The sequence below is a fragment of the Excalfactoria chinensis genome, chromosome 8, assembly GCF_039878825.1.
Source record: "Excalfactoria chinensis isolate bCotChi1 chromosome 8, bCotChi1.hap2, whole genome shotgun sequence".
NCBI classification, from domain to species: domain Eukaryota; kingdom Metazoa; phylum Chordata; class Aves; order Galliformes; family Phasianidae; genus Excalfactoria; species Excalfactoria chinensis.
In genome coordinates, this window is record NC_092832.1 from 14,874,690 (window position 1) to 14,893,609 (window position 18,920).

Sequence of the window (18,920 nt, forward strand, 5' to 3'; positions counted from 1 at the left end):
TCATTAAGGTTGGAAAAGACCCTTTAAGATCGTCTAATCCAACCGTTCATTCTGGGGTTTCGTGCTCAAAGATAAGTTGTCTGATGCAGATTTTGGCCTTAAAGGTGGTTGTTAAGTTTGAGTTCTCAAATGACAGAGTGAAATGTGAGCTTCAACAACCCAACCATATAGTTTCTTTGGTTATTTCAAGGAAATAGATGCTCTTTTGAAGGGGTATTTCTGAGCTGCCCTTGGATGTGTGCCTGCAGTTTGTGTAGCCGGGTTGCATTATGCTGGTGTGGCAATTTGGCAGAGTGGCGATGTGGCTTTTGGTATGGGCTGTGAAGTTTGCTTGGGACTCCTGGAAACATGATGACAGAATACTCTGCAGCTGAACTTTGTTCTCTATAATTTCTGTACCATTAGATGCAGAATTAACAGGTCTCGTGTTGCCTCAGATTTCCATGCATGATTCTCCAGTGCCTGGAGTTAACTGAGGTTAACTGCTGAGGTTGCCAGATGGGGGTGATCTAGAAATTTGGGGCTGAATATTGCTCAGATGTGAGCCAAGCATGGAATGAAAGTACCGGTTTCTGGCAGGTCTGAAGGGAAGCAAACTGGACGCCGGGGAAGAAGCACATCTCTGAAGGAGAGGCAGCCAGTGAGGCCACAGAATGAGAGAGCAAACAGCCTGGACAACGAACGATCTCCGGACACCCGGCATCACTTACAGGTGTGAAAAGTATTGCTTTTTATCCAACCACTCAGTTTTTGTCTTTTCCATCTGTCCCCTGCTGTCCCTTTCCTCCTGGCCAAAGTGCTGTCCCTGCTGGAAAGTAACTGAACCCTGCAGCTTCAGGAAGGAGGGAATTTACTTTTTGGCTAATGTTGTACCTTCCATCCTGTCTGCTGGTTTTTGCCAGCTTGTTGCTTTGTCAGACAGCCATAAACTGAAAACACTGGAATGGATTGTTGTCATGAGTAACAAACAGGGATGTATTGAGGAATTGCTCTTTTGAAATAAGGCAAATTGCAAGGATTTGCAAAGGAGACTGATTTATGCAAAGTATCTCTGCACCGTGCTCTTTTTAATTGCAGGACTCTGTTAACTCCCTCCTTGATAAACACTTTTGCTGGCTTCTCTAAATCCAGAATTCCTTGAGCTACTGCTAGTTGTTATAAAGTGACTTTAAGAAAAGTACATTGCAGAAGGAGCAAAGCTTTGAGGATTAGAACTGATGCCTCCTACTTTTCTGTTCTCTGTGTCTTCATTTCCAGATCCCCAGGAAAACTGTGTATGACCAACTCAATCACATCTTGGTTTCTGATGACCAGCTGCCAGAAAACATTATTCTTGTCAATACTTCAGATTGGCAAGGACAGGTAAAGGCAGGAGATGTGTTATCAGTTCACTTTGGCTTTTCCTCCCTGGGAATGGACCACTCTTGAGCTTTACCACTAAGCAAGTAGGCTCTGCTCCCTGGTTGGAAGAGCAGTGGTGGTGCAGGAGGATGGCTGCATACTGGGGTTTGGTGCCTATAGATCAGTTTGATCAGGAGATGCTATGGATCTTTTAAGGTTTTGCTGCTCAGATTTTCCCTGGAAAAACTGTTTTCTTCTGTTCTATGAAATGCCATTTCTTTGGGTTAGCAGCACGCTGGGTATGGCTGCACTCAAGCATTTGCTTCTCAGCTATGGTATGGCAGGACAAAGGAAGCTGAGAAGGCTGACTTGTGATATTCCTGGGCACAGGTGATGACCACAGGAGAAAATACCTCAGCTCAGCAGTATTGCCTTACATGCATTCTTGTGATTCCTGGCTGGGGATGTGTTATCACATCTTTTCTTAGTGTGTGATACTTCTGTTAAGGAGAACTGAGCACTGCTCTCTTATGCTTGCAATGTGGAGTCATTTGCAGTGGGTTTGGATGGATGGTTGGAAGAAGTTTTGCTCTTTTCTGATCCTTAGTCTGAGTCATAAATAACATATATATATATATATATATATATGTATACAGGAGAGGCACATGAAAACTATACTGACTGACTGTGGTCTGTGGAACTTAGTACCAGGTTTTTGGAAGCATGCTGACTGATTTCACATTCTGCTTTTGAAAGAACTGGGGTCTCAGTGTGTAAGAGATGAGAAATACCAGCTGAGATGCTGGTTCCAGCTGCTCTTTACTTGGAGAAATATTTTCCAGAGTTGGAAAGAAAGCTGTGTATGTTTCCTGCAGTGCTGCCTGCAATATCGGATGAGACAAAGATGGCATTGGCTGTGATGTGTGGGTTAGTAGGGCAGAGTTTGAAAATGTGAGATAATTGCTGAGTCTCATCAATGTTACGTCCATGTGTACTTGAGGTGTTTGTTAACCTGTTTTTCCTCTGAGCTGCGTGGGATGAGAGCAGTCAGTCACAGTGCATATGTGTTGCTAGTGTCTTTGCTTTATTTTTTTAGTACTCGAGGGTAGTTAGAATTGCATTTGTCAAGTCTTTTTAAATCAGAGCACTGCATGTTCAGCTTCACAAACAGGTGAGTAAAGAGCATCTGCTCTTACCCAGTGCTGGCTGTTAGGCAGACAGTTTGCTGCTCCTGCCCTGCTGTCCTGGTGTCAGCGTTAGCAAAAATGCCATGTCCTGGAGGTAGTGTCAGTGTTTGTCAAAGCTTTTCTTTCTCTAATGCACAGGAGAAAAGTGTTTGGGAAGTAGCTGTCACCTACATGCTGGTCATGGGGAGATTGCCCACGCTTTGTTGTAAGGATTCATAGGAGTGTGGGGAGATGAGACTTTCTTCTTGCACCAAACTGAAGGACTTTAATATGTTCTGTTCTCTCCTTAGTACCTGTCAGATGTCTTACAAAAGCATACCTTGCCAGTGGTCTGTACGTGTTCCTCAGCTGATATTCAAGCAGCTTTCAGCACTATTGTCTCCAGGATACAGCGATAGTAAGTTATGCCTTTCTGCTTATTGAGTCTCCTGTAGAAAGGAGGGCTTGTGGTCCTCAGCACTAAAAGCCTCTCAGTTCCTGTGCTCTAGTGCTCAGGGAGTTTTCCATCTGATACTGGAGCAATAATTTCCCCTTCCAATACTTCTCCTTAGTTACTCTCCTGAAGTCAGAGCAGTGTGGTTCTTCAGTACTCACCAGCCCTGCAAGGTGTTGCTATTCCTCATTGTGTGTGGGGATACAGGTCTCCTTATACTGACAGCATTGATACTACAAGATCGTTCTGTGGAGCCTGCCTGCAATGTCAGATCTAATCAGTAAAGCACGCAAAGCTAACAGACTTTAAAGCAGTTCTGTTGTGTTGGTTTTTTTTCTCCCCGTCCACTTTGAATTAATTCCCAGTTAATGTTCTCAATTCCCAGGCTGTGACTGTGTTGTGACAACAACAGTTCGGCACATCCCAACCTAGACTGTCAAGTCCAACCCTTTATAGGCTACTACTAAGTATTTGAAAGGAGTCAGGGAAGACCAATTAAGAAAGCACTGAGCAATGTTGCTTTTATTGACAGCGCTGCTGATAATCATTGTGATGTTGCCATGTTTACTGAATGAGCTGTGTTCTACTGTAGTTATTAACCAATTCTTTTTTTGATTGTTCTGAAATAGTTGGTTGGAAACACAATTATGAATATGTTCCCTCTTCTTCTGTCCAGCTGTAACTGCAATTCTCAGCCTCCAAGCCCAATTAAAATTGCAGTGGCCGGAGCCCAGAATTACCTCAGTGCTGTATTGAGGCTCTTTGTAGAGCAGCTGTCTCACAAAACCCCAGACTGGCTTGGCTACATGCGATTTTTGATCATCCCTCTAGGTAAATAAGGAACAATTTTTCTTCATAGAAAGATGAATGGGTTAAGTATGATGTGTTCCCTTCGCAGTAGTCCTCCTGAAGGCTTTGGCCAGGTGTATGGTTGTTAAATCAGAAGGATGTCACGCTGGCATGGTATTGTTTGATGCTTGCATTGCTCGTGTGAGTGAATTTCATCTTTGTTCTTGATGTTACAGTCTGCTTGTGAATGCCTGAAGTAAGGGGCTGAATCCTTTCTCCAGTATGGGCAGGCTCATTTATCTTTATATCATGATGCAGTGAATGCACTGAATAATATTCTTTCTTGAAGGTCTTTCTCTGGCTGAAATCTGTGATTCGCTGGACACTGTTTCCCCAAGCAGGAACTGTTGTGGTCTCTCTGAGGCTAACATAGAAAATGTTTCTGGTGGAGGAGTGGGAAGATGAATTATTTTTAAAGGCTTTGAAACTGCTGAGAGTTTAAATTATTCAAATTGCATGCATCTTTTGACCTTTCTTGCACATGCTGTTCTCCTCAGGTTCTTCCCTCAGTCTTCCAGCACCTTATCTCTGCCCTTGTAACAGCTCAACAAGCCTGCCTGGCTGGGAAGTAACCCAGCTTGCATCCCTTGTGTCCAGGGACAGACTGATAATAGCATTAGGGGTTTGTGGAGGGCAAAAATGTGAGGAATGCTGTAGCAAAGAGGCCATGGGGGACAGGCTTTCATTAATGCTTACAGGCAGGGGCATCTGGGCAGTGCTGTGATCGCAGATGTATGAGGCCAGGAGCTGAGCTAGTCTGAGGCTTGTTTTGTGTGAGAAGGGCACTTGAGCAGCGAAGACAGCAGCTATGTTGGAAAGTGCTTTTTCCAGCACTACTTTTGGGTTTGGAAGCAGCTGCTGGCACTTCTTTAGGTACCAGAAGCTGCTGCCCAGAACCCCCTGCAGTGGGAATTTGGCTATTGAGATAGTGGTGAGAATTGAAGTCAAGTGGAGAAGACAATACAAGAGCTAGATCCTGATGTAAGAAAGGCATTTTGTGTCCAAAGGAATAGGAGAGAGAACCATTTAAGCGGTAGAAACACACACAAGGAAAATGGTTTTCTGCAGGCTTAACTTTGCTTTGAGTGGGATTCTGTGTGGCTGAGGGTTTTGGTCCTCACATTCCTGTCACCTTGTCTTCAAAGTGGAGTTTTCCATTTGCAGTTTTTAATGATCTGAAAATATTCCCTTCCTGATATACAAGGCTTAGGCAGTGCTTGGGGGACTTTATTATTTCTAGTCTTAAAACACTGATAATTAAAGAAAAGAATAAAGCACTTTAAATTTATAATACAATTGCTTCAGATCTGTGAATGCTTTTTGAATGTACTTCAAATATAGAAGCATCTCTATCAGGACCTTCCCCATAGAATCTACAGTATTTCCTGGTCAGGTGAGATGCTTATTTCTGGCAGCTCATTGAAGTGATTGAGGAGCAGCCTCTCTTTTCTGACAATTGAAAAGCCACCAAAGACCGGATGGTGACCAGGCCATGAATGTCTTAAAAGGAAAAAACTTCCTGCTGTTCGCAGCACCTTCAAAGTAGGATTGGGAAGGAGTTGGTTTTGTTTTTTTTCCCCTAAGACAGTTTGACCTTTTGAGTCCACAATTCCATGCTGCAATAACAGAAGAGCCAGCCTTGTAGCGGTTTAACACTGAGAACTCTGTACTGGGAGATTCAGTCATGCTTTGTGCTTCCAGTTCTATGGCCAAAAGACACTTTTAATGTTGAAACTGGTGAAGAAACAGATGAAAAGGAGCAAAAAAGGGAAGGAGGGAAAAAAAAAAAAAAGGCTGAGGGTTACTGTGTTATTGTGTCTGCATGTGTTTCTCCACTATAAAAGACATGAAAGTCTCCAAGCAGCCGTTATCCAGAAAAGAACTTACAGCTCAGTTTCTGATGATGCTGAAGGGAGCTCAGGGACCTTCTGCTGGAACCTGTTGTGGAATCTGAAAATCAGGGCTAGTTCAGAGGATGAGCAGCAATGGGATTTCCCTGCCTTGAGTTTTAGTGGTGGGTGTTGAACATATTTAAGCAATCGGGTGTTTTGAGGAGGAGTTATCAGGTGCTGAGAATTCATTGTGCAGGAAGGATGAAAACAGGCTGTAAATATTCAAGACAAACTGGGCATGGAAACAGCAAAGCCTGAAATGTGCAGGTCTGGAACACCTACAGTCCTATGCTGGTAGGCTGGAGCAGTAGTTTCAAGAGCAGGTTGTCTGATCTGGGGATACGTGCCACCTAAAAAGGGAAGTGTCAGGTGTTTTGGTCTCTTGCAGGACAGGAGCGATAGCTGCAATGCCTTCCCTCTCTTGCTCAGTGCAGGTATGAAGGCAGGCCTCCAGCCAGGGCTGGACATGTGCTTTGGGAAAGTAGGCCCTATCCATGCTCATAGAGGAGCGTGAGGCTTAGGGCAAGCAAAGACCTAACGCACTTGCCAGCATTCACTAGGGATTATCATCCTTGGACTCATCCTTTTGTCTTTAAATTACAATCTGCTTATTGAGTTAGTGGCCATTTTGTTTCTCCACCAATTAAGCAAGGCTCCTTGAGTGGTGGTTCCTGGTTGCAGGTGATTTTCCCCTTCTCTGTACTGCAAAGCAGCAATGGTGCATGAATGGCACTTGGAGGAAAGAGTCCATCTTGTCCATCTATGGTGCAGCTGTGGGGAAGAAGAGCTGCTGGGAGAGCTGCCCGCAAAACTGAGCGACTGAGATGGAGAGCTGTAGGGGTCTCTGTGTCTCCCAAATCATTTATTTCCTCAGCAGTTTCCCAGTCCTGTTTGCCTTGGCCTTTTAAAGTTTAACTTGGCGGGGGGGAAGGGGAGGCATCACTGGAAGGTATCAGCAGTGCTGAAGTAGTCTCTCTGCTGGAAAGTCTATTTGCATGCTCTTGTAGAGATAAGCAGGACTAAATTATGTTGTTATAATTGAGGCAACTTCTATCTGGAGTGTCTAGTGTAGTTTGATGTTGGAATTGACTTCTTTACAGACAAAGTGGAAAAAAAAGCCACACCTGTATTCAGTGCCGGGGAGAACAACTGTCACATTTTCCTTTCTTTCTTAGGCTCTCATCCAGTGGCCAAGTATCTGGGGTCTGTAGATTATAGATACAACAACTTCTTCCAAGATGTAGCCTGGAGAGATCTGTTCAACAAACTTGAAGCACAGACCACTGGTAAGACCATGTGTCTGTGTCTAGCCTGTGTGGGATAAAAGGCTTGAATGAGTAATTTTAGCAAAGGTCAAGTAAATACCAGAGGAAGCAGACAAATGTTTTTGTTCCTCTTTTTCCCTTCCTCTACCACATTCCCTTTTCAGATGCTGACCTTTGTGTGTCCTCTGCTTGGTGGTTTGCAAACAGCTGTTGGCTCCAAGACACTGGGTGCCTGAGTCATGCTGTTTGTACCTAGCCCTCAGCTTTGTTCTTTGATGTGGAGATCTCACTACCAAGTTCTGCACTTCCTTTGGCTCTTCAGAAACTGTCCAGCCTGAAACATTTGGCAAACTGTAAACTTTGGGAAGGCTGACTTCTGTTTGGTGCATGGGAGGACAATGCTGGCACTTCTGAAGCTTGCTGGCAGGATCCTTCTCATTAAAAAAGCATTTTGTTCCTCACCAGTGTTATTACATGTGAGAGCTGCCCCGGGTCGGATCAACAAGTTCCTGCTCTGATCTGAATCTGTTCTAGGCCAGGATAAAACCTTACTGTTTGTAATAGTATTTATTTGCATAAATAGGAATGCTTCCAGTTTTTCTGTCTGTTCCTCCAAGAGCAGAAACAGGGGAGAGGAGGGTTTGCACCTTTCATTTAGGCTTGAAGGCTTGAGATCTGATCACTGAGGGATGATGCTACAGAGGCATATCCTCCACAGGAATTCCATGAGCAGGAAAAATGCTTTGGGGCTTTTGGAGCACTTGCAGGAGTGGAAGGTTGCAGTGTTGGAATTGCAGAGGGTGTCAGAGGCTCCCTAGGGAGCAGGATGTTCACAGAAGTCCTCCAGCAGCGAGAGGGGAAAGGAGCATCTTTACAAGGGGTTGTTCAGAGCTTTGCCCAGCAAGTGGGAATTTGGCTGGATAAGGCCCTGGGCAGACCATTCTAGAGGTGAAGCCAGCCCTCCCTGGAGCTGGAGACTGGACTAGAGACCTCCACGTGCACCCAGTCATTGGTTTTTATTGATTCTAAACTCATGGAAGAAGAAACATCCAGAACAGGTTTCTTCGTATGTCCTGAAAATAGAGACAAGTGTCAATAGAAATTAGACCGTTGTGTCTGGCTTTTAGGGTTGTGTCACTAATTACAGAGATCCAGCTCAATAGCTGTGTAAGTTCTCTGTAGATTGTATGCTGCAGCCATTATTTACTTGCCTACATACTATGAGGAAAATACAGCATCACTTTTCTTGCCATCTTGGCCTTGTAGATTCTCATCTGTACAGTGAGAACTGCACAGAAACTCCGTGATGGTGTAAGAAGATCTGGCCAACAGTGATAGCTCTTCATGGTTCCCTGTTCATATAACTGTAAAAAGAACTCTGGGTAAAAATGCCCATTAAGATACAGAAGTGTTGGGTGAAGGTAGCTTGCTTTTGCTTGATTTCACAATTGAGGCTCTCTTCCTGGAGCAAAAGGATGGGGAAGGCATTTGGGAAATGCCTTCCTGTTGACTGGAATCAAGCACACTCGCTGCTACAGAAGCGGTCTTTGTGCTCTTCCTATCCTTATATGGCTCTTGGTCTTTCCAATGAGCTCAGCTTGACTTTGTTGAGCTCAGAAGGAAATCAGGAAACTTAAATGCTGATGTGAGCACAGCAGGTACCCGGGGCTCTGGGAGAGGATGCCAAGCACTTTCTTTGGCAGATACACGCAGTCAAGATATGTAGCAATGTCTAAAGTTGACTGAGCAGGCACACAAAGAAAAGCAATTTGAACAAGTATACCTGTGATACTTCAGTAATGAATGCTGTGCCCAGATGCCTGTTATATGTAGTGTACCTTCCTTATGTTTATACTTGGGTACTTTTTTTTTTTGTAGATAGCTTTACATTGTTCTGGAATGGGGCCGCACAGCTTGCTTTGGAAGATGCAGTTTGATTGCAGGTAGCTGGGTACCAGCAGCTGCTTGGCTGAGCAAATGGAGGGTAGTGCTGGTGATGGTCTGAGAAGTCACTTCATTGATTTTTTCTCCTTTCTGTTGCAGTTACAGAAACGCTTGATGTTGTCTCCCGAATAACGCAGTACATAGCAGGGGCAAACTGTGCACACCAGTTGCCCATTGCCGAAGCAATGCTGACGTACAAGCAGAAAAGGTATGTTATAAACGTAATGCTGGCTTTCCAGAAGGGCCGTCACGATGGAGCTGGAGTGCTTTTCTTGTCTTGTGTACTCACAGCTTTAAAATCACCCCAAACTGCAGACCTCTTGTGAGCCCCATCTTACCCTGCATGCAGTCCCGTGTTGCACTTAGATAAGCAAGTCTGCCACAGCGTGGTTACTTCAGACAGTGATTTCTTTGGAGACCGGGGACTTTAGGGGATATAAGGCTGCAGCATGCCTTACCAGGTTTTATTTCAACTTCTTTGATAAGCAGCCTGTCTGAGGGAGGACTGGGGTCTAAAAAGAAGATTCAGAAGTATTTAGACCCTCGAACAGCCATTGTCCATGAGTGGTTTATCACTGGAGGAGAAATGCATTATTTCTGCTGCACAGTGGAGAATAATAAATTCAAATTCATACAAATCACATGTAGGCAAACACCTACATGAAGTGATTTTTCTCCATTTAGGATGAGCAAGCCTCCTGTGGGGCACGGATGGTCTTAATTCACAGCTACCCCTCCTATGTTCAATCTGATTGTTATCTCTGGCGCTTTGTTTGCTTTCAAACAGGGAAGAGTTAAAACTGTGGATGGTTACATTGTTCTTCTTGTCTTGGAAATGCTCACTGCTGTTTGGAATTGCTTTTCCATTTGTCTCTTTTACATTACTTTGCAGAAAAGGTTCAGTAAAGTTTAGCTCTTTCATCATGCTTTTCTAAATGAAAACGTTCCACACAGGCTGTTAAATTGTATTTGTGATCTTCTTTAATTCTGTGCTGATAAAAGTGACCTTTGGAGAGCCACAGGGTGCTCAAAGCTCTGAGCTTTGTGTGTTGTTTTTGGTGTGAAGCCTTACCTTAGTTACACACACAGAGTTTAGACACCCCTAGTGCAACCTTAACCCTTTCAGGTAGCTGTTTTGTTCTCTCTGCACCCTTCACTTGCTGGATTTGGCACTGTTCTCCACTGCTTTTTCCATTCAATTACAGGTTCACTTTTGTATTTAATGCATGTTCCATCATTTTGAGCGTCTAATGTGCTCAGAAAGGTCCTATGAGTATTTTGTTGAAAAAAAAAACACCTGAAATCTACTTTAGCATCACACACTTTTAACAGTGGTGTGTGTGACCTCTTTACCAAGCTGCTCTGATCTATTTAGATTGTAGAATGTGTGGTACAGTGCCTGACACTATGGAGAGGCTCATGTGATGCTGCAAACTCAAACCCTGCAGGAGCTTGCTTGGAAGAGACCACTGAGTCCAAGGCAGACTTGTGGCATAGCCCACAGTCTTTCAGTCTCTCTTTCCACTTTGAAACGACTTCCAGCTAAGCAGCACATGGGTAAACTGAAGGATGAGCAGGAGGGACAAGGCTGTCCCGTGGGGCAATGGGCTGTTGTCTCCTTGTGGCTGTTTTTAGAACTGCAGCTCTTAGTGGTCTTTTTTTCATAGCACTCTATCTAAATGAATGCATCACTTTGTTGTAAGTATAATAACATATTTATCTCTTTCTTTGGTTGCTTTCTGAAAAGGAAAAAGAGCTTTCATTTTGATTTTACTCTAAGGTATCAGTTCCTTTTAGGTTCCCTCTCCCATCTCCTGTCTCCTTTCCACCCTTGAGCTGGTCTTTTGTGCCTTGTTTAACAGTTTGTGCAAGTCTGGGATGCTCAATATGTGCTTAAGGTTATATTCCGCTCGCTGCTTTGAAACTATAGCACTTGCTGGCAGAATGCACTACTAAAAACTGCTCTGCCTTTGGGCCATGCGTATGGGTTGCTGGGGCTTAGGCTGAAAGGAATGAGGGAGCTATGGAGGGAGTAGCTTTGAGCAGTAGGTGTCTGTCTTCCCCACTTCCTAGTCAATCCTTGCTGTTTGGTTGCAGTGTCAGAAGGTGCAGCGTAGCTCCAGAAGGATTGGGACTGAGCAGACTTTCAATTTCCCAGCTGCTCAAACCAGAGTGCTCAAGGTGGTGCTCAGTGGCTCAGGGCATGTTTCGGACCCCTGGTTTTGGAGCTGAGCCGCTCTGAGTCTCAGCTGTGTGGTGTCTGAATGCAGACCAATGACTTTTCTCCCTGTAATCAGAAAGTTGAGGACTAGTCTCTCACTGGCAGGCTATCACATGGGACTTCCCTGAGCCTAAGAGGAGATAGAATGGATGCTAGTGACTCCATGAGCTGCCCACAAGAACCCCCTGCTTCAAACTATACAGTTATTGGACATGGCTTATTTTGACCTTGGTTCATAAAGTTATTGCAACTCCACCTCCCTCAAAGCTGGAGATGAATGGCCAGCTTTCAAGGCAATGCTCCGTGTATGGGCAGCAGCACTACCTACAAATTCATTGCAAGACAAAACTCCCAGTATCCTAGCCTTTGCTCTGTTAAACAAGCCCAAGATGCAAGGAAAGCCTAGCCAGCTAGCCAGTCCTTAGGACATAGCTGTATGTGATGAGCTGCTTTGTAACTTTATTGCCAGCTGTCCCTTATCTGACTGACCTCCACTGTCCTTCCCATCTCCTTGTTCTGTTTGTCATGCCGAAAAGTTGGCGCATGTACTGCCTGTGGTGGACTGCGAATGGTGCAAAAGCTTTGTCCTATTCTTTTGGAGCATCTGCTGACCTTACCTGGAGAGGGCTGGGAATGGGGAGAGGGTGTTCAGGAAGAAAATCCTTGCTGTTTCAACTCAGCTGCGTTACAGTGGGTGACTGGTATTTTCTCTGCATGTTGGGAGAACTAATGGGTACTGAATTGCCAAGAAACACTGTGGTCCAGGCAATGAGTGGGAGACAAGGCCCTGCTGGCAGAAGTGGGCCTCTCACTAGGAGGGATGCATCATCAATGGTGTTAGTTCTCTGCATTGCTTTCTTGAAAGAAACCCCACGGTGTTAGAGATCTGTCAGCAGCCACTCGCTCCCAGCACAGTTGGATTGCTGATCAGTTTGGCACACCTGGGCTGGTGTCAGCCACTGCAATCCAGCATCCAGCACAGCTCATGCCACGTGGCTTCTGGATAGCCCTTGCATGAACCTGGGAAGCAGCCTGGCTATTGGAAATGGAGTGTTGCTTGCTGGTAGGGAAGGGGCTGAGTCATTCACTAAAAGTTCTCAGCTCGTGTTTTAAGAGAACTTTTGCAGCTCTTGCTCTTTGGAGCACAAGAAAGTGCCTTGTTTTAGTGAAGACGGACTGGGTCCCACCTAGCTGCTTGCTGCCTGAACCTCCTCATGCAGCCAGTGGAAATCTTTACCTGCACCCCTTGCTTGATGGAGCGGTGTGGAAGAGGAAGGAATCAAAGCTCAAGAAACACAATGGAAATCCTGCTTGCATACAGCCAGACTGCTGTGGGAACATGAGGAGCACTGTAGGAGTTTTAATGGGAAGCAGAGAGGTCACTCATGCAATGTCACTGGGACCTGGAGTCCTTTCGTCCCTTTGCTTCATTTCAGCTCTGGAGACTTGGTGAAACTTGTAAACAAAATGTTAAAAGCCCAACAACTGGCATAACTGTTCTTAGTGATTATTCAGATCCTTTTACTGTGACCCTAGCCTGCTTTGAGGCATACTTTGTCCTTTGTCCTAGAAGTGAGAGAGATTATGTCTTCCTTTTGTCAGGCAGATGACTCCTGGTGATGTACCTTCTCATTTCTAAGAGCCTTAAAGCATCTAACTCTGCCTGTGTGTCTTTGTTCAATCTGAATTCATTTCTTTTGGTGGGGAGGGAACATGCAAATCTGTTCCTGGATAGGAACCATTGATTGCAGGTGGAAGGATTATACCCAGTCAAAAGCAATGATTTGACAACCACCCATTACAGATGAAGAAGGTTTTCTTTCTAGTCTCTCTGCAAGGGTTTAGGGTTTATTACTCCTAAGAAATACAGATGAAGTATCCAAAACTACAGTTGAAAATATCACAGACCGGGGTCAGGTCTGGCTTTGCATTAAAGGTGGATATGCACGCATGTGGTAGGAGGAGTAGAAAAGGTACTGGCTAAGGTGAGAGGATTCTGGATGGATGTTTTGGGATCCCAAAGGACAAGAAATAGGAAAGAGCAAGAAAAGAGAAAGTGAAGAAGCACATTCATCTCCTTTGGTCTACATGAAGAGCAGCTGTTCTGATAAGCTGTATTTTCAGGGTTGTATGTGCAAGATCAGAGTTGCCCAGAGGGTGTGACAGGACTAGCCCAACTGAAACCCACATGGATTGCTTGGGACCGCCTGTGTGTCACTGTGAGCTGTGTAAGCGGTGGCTGAAGCAAGTGATTTATTGCAGAGTATCCCCTCTACTCTCCTTGGTGAGATGGAGCTCCCCGGGGAAATGTGAACAAGTTATCTGCTGGATTTGGGCAAGGTTTGCTTCTGAAGAGCTTGGAGCAAAGCCACACAGTAGCTGTGAGATGAGCAAGCTACGACTGTGCTTCCCTTGTGTGATGAGCAGGACTTGGTGTTGCCTGATCTGCAGCCTGTTGAGCTAAAGGAAGGGTGAGAGAAAGCTGGGCATCTCTCAGCATCAATATGGGTTTCTCCCTTCCCTTAACAAAAGTGGAGCTGCAAGTCTTGTGCTCTGAAGAGATTTTTCTCTGCTGGACTTCATCTCCCCTGAATGTACGGGTGTGCTCTGCAGCCCCCATGCTTCTGTCTGCAGCACTCGAGGGAAGCAGTGGCTCTGCAGCCCTCCCAGCCCACTTGGATCCTCCCTTCTTGTCTTTGAGGATTCTCTCTGGCTCCTGTCAGGTCTGACTGTGGCCTGTTGTCTTCACCCTCTGGCCTCTGGACCCTGGGTGGGAGAAGAGCAGGAGCAGTAATGTTCTTCCAGCCTCCAGAATGTACGTAGCGTTGTCTTCTGGTGTCTCCGAGCCATCGTGTGCATTCTGTTGGGTCTGGTTTAGCTGTTTGCCGTTCTCAAGCTGGTGTCCTGATCCAGTATGCTCCATTTCTTGTGCAAGCTCCTGATGGTGGGGAACGTGCATCCGTGTGAGTGTGTGCGCGTGCGTCCCTGCAGTGCTGTACCAATAACTACGTGTCACGGCTTGTAACCCCGTGGCAGGCTAACTGCTTTAGCGATGCTGGGATGTGCAAGGTATGGCACATGGCTCCAAAGGTGGGACGTGTGACGGCTGTGCGCGCAGAGCACTTCAGGTCCTAGTAAGTAACGCGCAGTTCTTGGTGTTGTTGTGGCCCAGATCCATCTCCTTGCAGCAGGAGGCTGCGTGTCTGTACTGCCATTAAGCATGTTTCTCTGTGAAGCGGGAGGGAGGAGGAGACCTTCCCTTTGGAGATGGGCTGTAAGCTGTGTGCTCCTCCCTGCCCATGCAGATCTGAGCGTGCTGGCAGGGGGCCTTGAGAGGAGACACTGGACTGGCGCTTGCATACTGTCCGTCCCTGCTGCATGCTTGAATGCAACGTATAAAGTGAGTATTGTGCCCAACGTGCAAGCAAGCTATTAACAGCTCTTTTCTCTTTGCCTTTAGCCCTGATGAGGAATCTTCGCAGAAGTTCATTCCCTTCGTTGGGGTGAGTGCATTTTAGTGCCACAGGGTTAAAACACTTCCCTGGTCCCTGGGGTGCAGCGGGAGCAGTGTGTGCTCTAAGGCAGAGGGTTGGCATGAGCATCTGGTGGTGGGATGCAACCTCCTCATGTGTAAGCAAGCCTCTAGGACCTCTCAGAATTGCTAGATGTTTCGCTTCCCAAGCAGCCAGCTCCAGACTTATGTGCCTGCCAGCACTGAGCAAGCACCATAGCCTAGCTGTTACCTACTTCAGTACAAAGAAGAAAGCGTGCTGCCAAAATGCCCTGCCCCATGGCCTGTCTTTACTTCAGACCAAAGCACCTGTTTGGTGCAGAGTGACTGCTGGGCCATGTGCAGGGGGATGGGGTGTGTTCCTGGAAACCTAACCTCAGGTTCCTATGCTGAGTGTTACCCTGCGTGGCCAGTGTGGCCAAATGTACTATTCCACTGTCAGTTCTATGAATGCTTGTCACAAATGGTCTCCTGCCCTCTAAATGCTCCATCTGCTCCTGGGAAAAGGACAGTATGTCCCACTGGGCAGATCACATATCCCACCGTTAGGTTTGCCTAAGGCAGTAGCTATTTAATGTTTCACTGGAACAGGCTGCCCAGGGAGGTGGTGGAGTCTCCTTCTCTGGAGATATTCAAGACCCGCCTGGACGCCTACCTGTGCGACGTGGTGTAGGGAGCCTGCTTTGGCAGGGGGGTTGGACTCGATGATCTCTAGAGGTCCCTTCCAACCCCTATAATTCTGTGATTCTGTGATTCTGTAATGTAGTTTATCATGTGAATATGCAGTTGGGATGGTAGTCCCTGCCTTGTCCTTCTTGCATTTACCTTTAAAGTGCAGAGTATTTAGGCGGGGTGTGTTTGTGCTCCTGTTGGTGTGTTTTGTGCGCCACGTGCTTTGCCTTCAATAGTTTCCCTCCCCTTCTTTGATGCTCTTCAGTTCCTAGAGTTTTAGGCATTGAGTCATTTTCTTGCGGCCCAAAGGGGGTATCCCTTGACTGTTCTTCAGCTACCATGTCCTCTTCCACAGCTCTTACCTCTTCCCTGTAGCTCCCTTTTCTTGCATGCTGGTTACCTTGTTCAACCTTCTCTGTGTTAAGCTGACTGGTGTGTGTTCCCGTTTGTATCCCCATCAATGCGTCAGAGCTAATCTGAAATCCCAAGGAGTTTAAAGAGTTGATCCAGTCCTGCACTCAGGCTGACCTTGCTTTCACTCTGTCTCATTGCAGTTCAGATCTCTCCGCAGTGCTCCTGTGATGATGACAATATACTTTTATTTGTGGAGGGAAATATACCTTCTCTGCTAAAGCAGAGGCACGTCTTCTCAGTTTGCTTCCTGCTGATGAGTTTTGCTGTGGTATTGTACATATCCTGTGGCTGCTGGGCAAGAACTGCTGTCATGAAACAGCTCTTTCCCCACCCCAGTAACAGGAAAGGCTCAGAAGTGCTGGAAGGTTCCTGGGCCCATCTCGCTGAGCTGTTAGGCTCTGCAAAGCTTTTCTCTGGCATTGATTTAGTTCAACACTGTTATGTGCAAGCAAATGGGATTCAGAAGGTTTGTCTGGCTGCTCCTTAAACGAACATTAACCTTACGTTAGCAACACTTTTCCAGTCTGGATTTGACTGTGTGGAAGAGAAAGAGTGAAATGTCCGTGGTGTGCGTAATGCTGCCAACTTCCCCCAAACTTGCCTTGGAAATACCAGTTGACTTTCCATGTTGGCTGGTGGAGAGGGTCAGGTCAGTGCTGTTTATTTCTGCCTCTGATGTACTCCTGACATTGGGGCTGTTGGCTGAAGAAGGAGGGAACTGGAAATGTTGGGGTTTGGGACTCCTAATGTTGCTCAGACTCTGGCTTCCAGACTGCAGAAACTGAAAGCCTGCAGCTGGTTTGGCTGCGTTGCATGGCTGGGCTCTGAGAGGTGAGAGCAGAGCCTTGTGAAGGGCTGACTGCACACCCAGACCGTGGTTGTGACACTGCATCGTCCTGCGTTGTGCCAACAGCCAGGTGCTGGGAGAGTTAACAGGATGCACATCCTTCCTGCAGGGAAAGGAGGCTGGCTGCATCGTTCCTGGATGGAGGCTTTAGTGAAAGGGCAGCAGACCCAAGCCCCTTCCTGAATAAAGGGAAGGTATTTAGCCTCATCTTCCTACCCTGTGTCTGACCTTGAGCATCATCAGTCGGCCAACAGAAGGGAAAAGGCCAAAAGAGATTTCCTTTCTGGCTTGCAGATCAGGGTGCTTGCAGGCAGTTTTCTGTATTCCTTGTTCTTTCTCTAAGTCTAATGCCTCATCTCCTCTCGTTCCTGGTTCCTTAGAGTCTATGAAACATCCTCTTGGCATTTAACACATGTAGCACAAGTGGCTGTTGACTCCAGAGCCTGTTTTGTTCCTCTTCAAACAAAAGTTGGCCAGACTAAACTGCAGGCCCCACTAAGAGCCCCAGTTCCATCTCCCAAGCCACTCCAGCACACACACTGCTGCCTTCCAGGTGGCTTTATCTTATTTGCCAGATACTTCTCTTGGCTGGAGATTAGAAAACTCCAATCAGAATCCGTACTTTGGTGCTTTTGTGGTTTCCTAACACAACCCAGCTCTGGTGCAGCCTGGAAGTGGCTGTGCTTGTGTGGTGGGAGCAGTCCTAGCATCAGAGCAACGCTAAAAGGATACTTGTATTCCTTTGTCCTCTCTGCCCTCTTCCCACAGGAGACATGGGCAGGCCTTATAGGAGACATGGTTTAGGGCTGACCTTGGGCTAGTTGGAGCTGTGCAAGTCTGTAACAGCTCTGTAGGGTCTATGCTTTCATTTGGATAAGTAAGGGAAGGGATATAAGCTGTCTGCCTATCTGGACATGGCTGGGACCTGCCTGGCCCTTACAAGACTCCACTTTTTACCATGCTTTTACACTGCTTTGACTGTAGGGACAGTGCCACAGGTAGCTGTAGGGTTGGACTGACTTTGGGAGATGAAGGGTTCCCCAGATTCATGGGACTCCCATTTCAGAGTTGTCCTCTTTGTTCTTCCCTTTCTAGGTGGTGAAGGTTGGAATAGTGGAACAATCTTCTGCGACGTCAGGTAACAAGCATCTCATATGTGTTTCTGGTGTCACACAGATTGCGGGAGGCTGATTTCACAGGCTGGAAAGGCATAAATCACTTTTGTTAGCTCTTAGTTCTGTTGAATTTAACTCGGAGTGGCTGTCCTCTCTATTTCAAGAAGCCCTTTTTCTTGGTACTTTTCAAGGAGCTTCGGGCTAGTTGAAATTCTCACACCCTCATCTAGGGAACTTCCACTCAGATATGAGCAAACACCCATTTCTCCCATGTGGATGTGATATGGACTCACCACTAGGGTTACTTGAGGTTTGCTACTTCCAACTGGAGAGGCAGCTCCATTCCCTAACAGATTCCATCTCAAACACATGCCCAACGCTGGAATCTCCAAGACAGGCAGCATTTTACCAATCCAACAGCAAATTTTAGCCCAGATGTTTTAATGTGGGAGTGAAGAGCTCGTTTACACGTGTTAACACCTTTTGACATGGGGCGGTGATATTTGTCAGTGTAAACTTTTTTTTCCTCCTTCACAAACTACTAATCAGAGCTTTTTTCCCCAAACAAAAACCTGCTGGGAACCTCAGAACAAATGCTGGGAGAGAAGATGCCAAGGGGGAGCCCAGAGCATTGTGAATGTCTCTGCCCCTCACCCAGACATAGGCAGTCCCACGCTGTAGGTGTGGAGCAGTCACAAGTGATGGGCTAGCTGATCTTTGGGTTACATCTGAACAAAGCCAACACAGAGCTGTGTACAGCAGGAGCGTGGGTAAAGATACCAAGCTATCCCAGTGTGCACGTGCTGGGCTGTGAGACAACCCCAGACAAACAGTTTGGCTTTCTCTCTGCAAGGTGACTCTGACGACGCAGCTCCCTCAAGCTCCAGTGTCCTTTCTTCTACCCCACCTTCTGTATCTCCTGCTGTGAAAGAAGCCTCCCCCACACCACCTTCCTCACCGTCTGTTACAGGCAGCTTCTCATCCTCAAGGTAAAGCATGTTTTGTCTCATACACCTCCCTTGTCTGTGTTACCACACATCCAGGAAGGAGGAAAGCTCCAGAAGTAAAGTCTGTAGTTCTGCCTTCTTCCTTCTCAGCAAGCATTTGAATGTGTCACTCCTCTTGCCTCCGGTCCTTGTTGGCCCTGGGGTAGCTGAGGAGAGTAGAGGGGATCTTACACCTGATATAAATGTTTCTCAAGGACAGAAGGGCCAGCTTTTGTTTCTGAT

At 46.4% G+C, this 18,920-nt stretch overlaps 1 protein-coding gene across 7 annotated transcripts in view; it reads left to right on the forward strand.

The window, feature by feature from the left end:
* The window catches only part of PACS2 (phosphofurin acidic cluster sorting protein 2), a 64,493-nt gene that overhangs the window by 38,032 nt on the left and 7,541 nt on the right, over positions 1-18,920 (forward strand). For 4 of the 7 annotated variants that reach the window (XM_072342577.1, XM_072342578.1, XM_072342579.1 and 1 more), the window contains exons 13-22: positions 580-712; positions 1,258-1,362; positions 2,819-2,925; positions 3,638-3,792; positions 6,878-6,988; positions 9,011-9,119; positions 10,659-10,691; positions 14,593-14,635; positions 17,672-17,714; positions 18,545-18,680. In XM_072342577.1, the coding sequence (XP_072198678.1) occupies positions 580-712; positions 1,258-1,362; positions 2,819-2,925; positions 3,638-3,792; positions 6,878-6,988; positions 9,011-9,119; positions 10,659-10,691; positions 14,593-14,635; positions 17,672-17,714; positions 18,545-18,680 (975 nt within the window). The remainder of the gene's footprint in view (positions 1-579; positions 713-1,257; positions 1,363-2,818; positions 2,926-3,637; positions 3,793-6,877; positions 6,989-9,010; positions 9,120-10,658; positions 10,692-14,592; positions 14,636-17,671; positions 17,715-18,544; positions 18,681-18,920) is intronic. The other 3 variants (XM_072342584.1, XM_072342581.1, XM_072342583.1) reach the window with 1 other exon arrangement.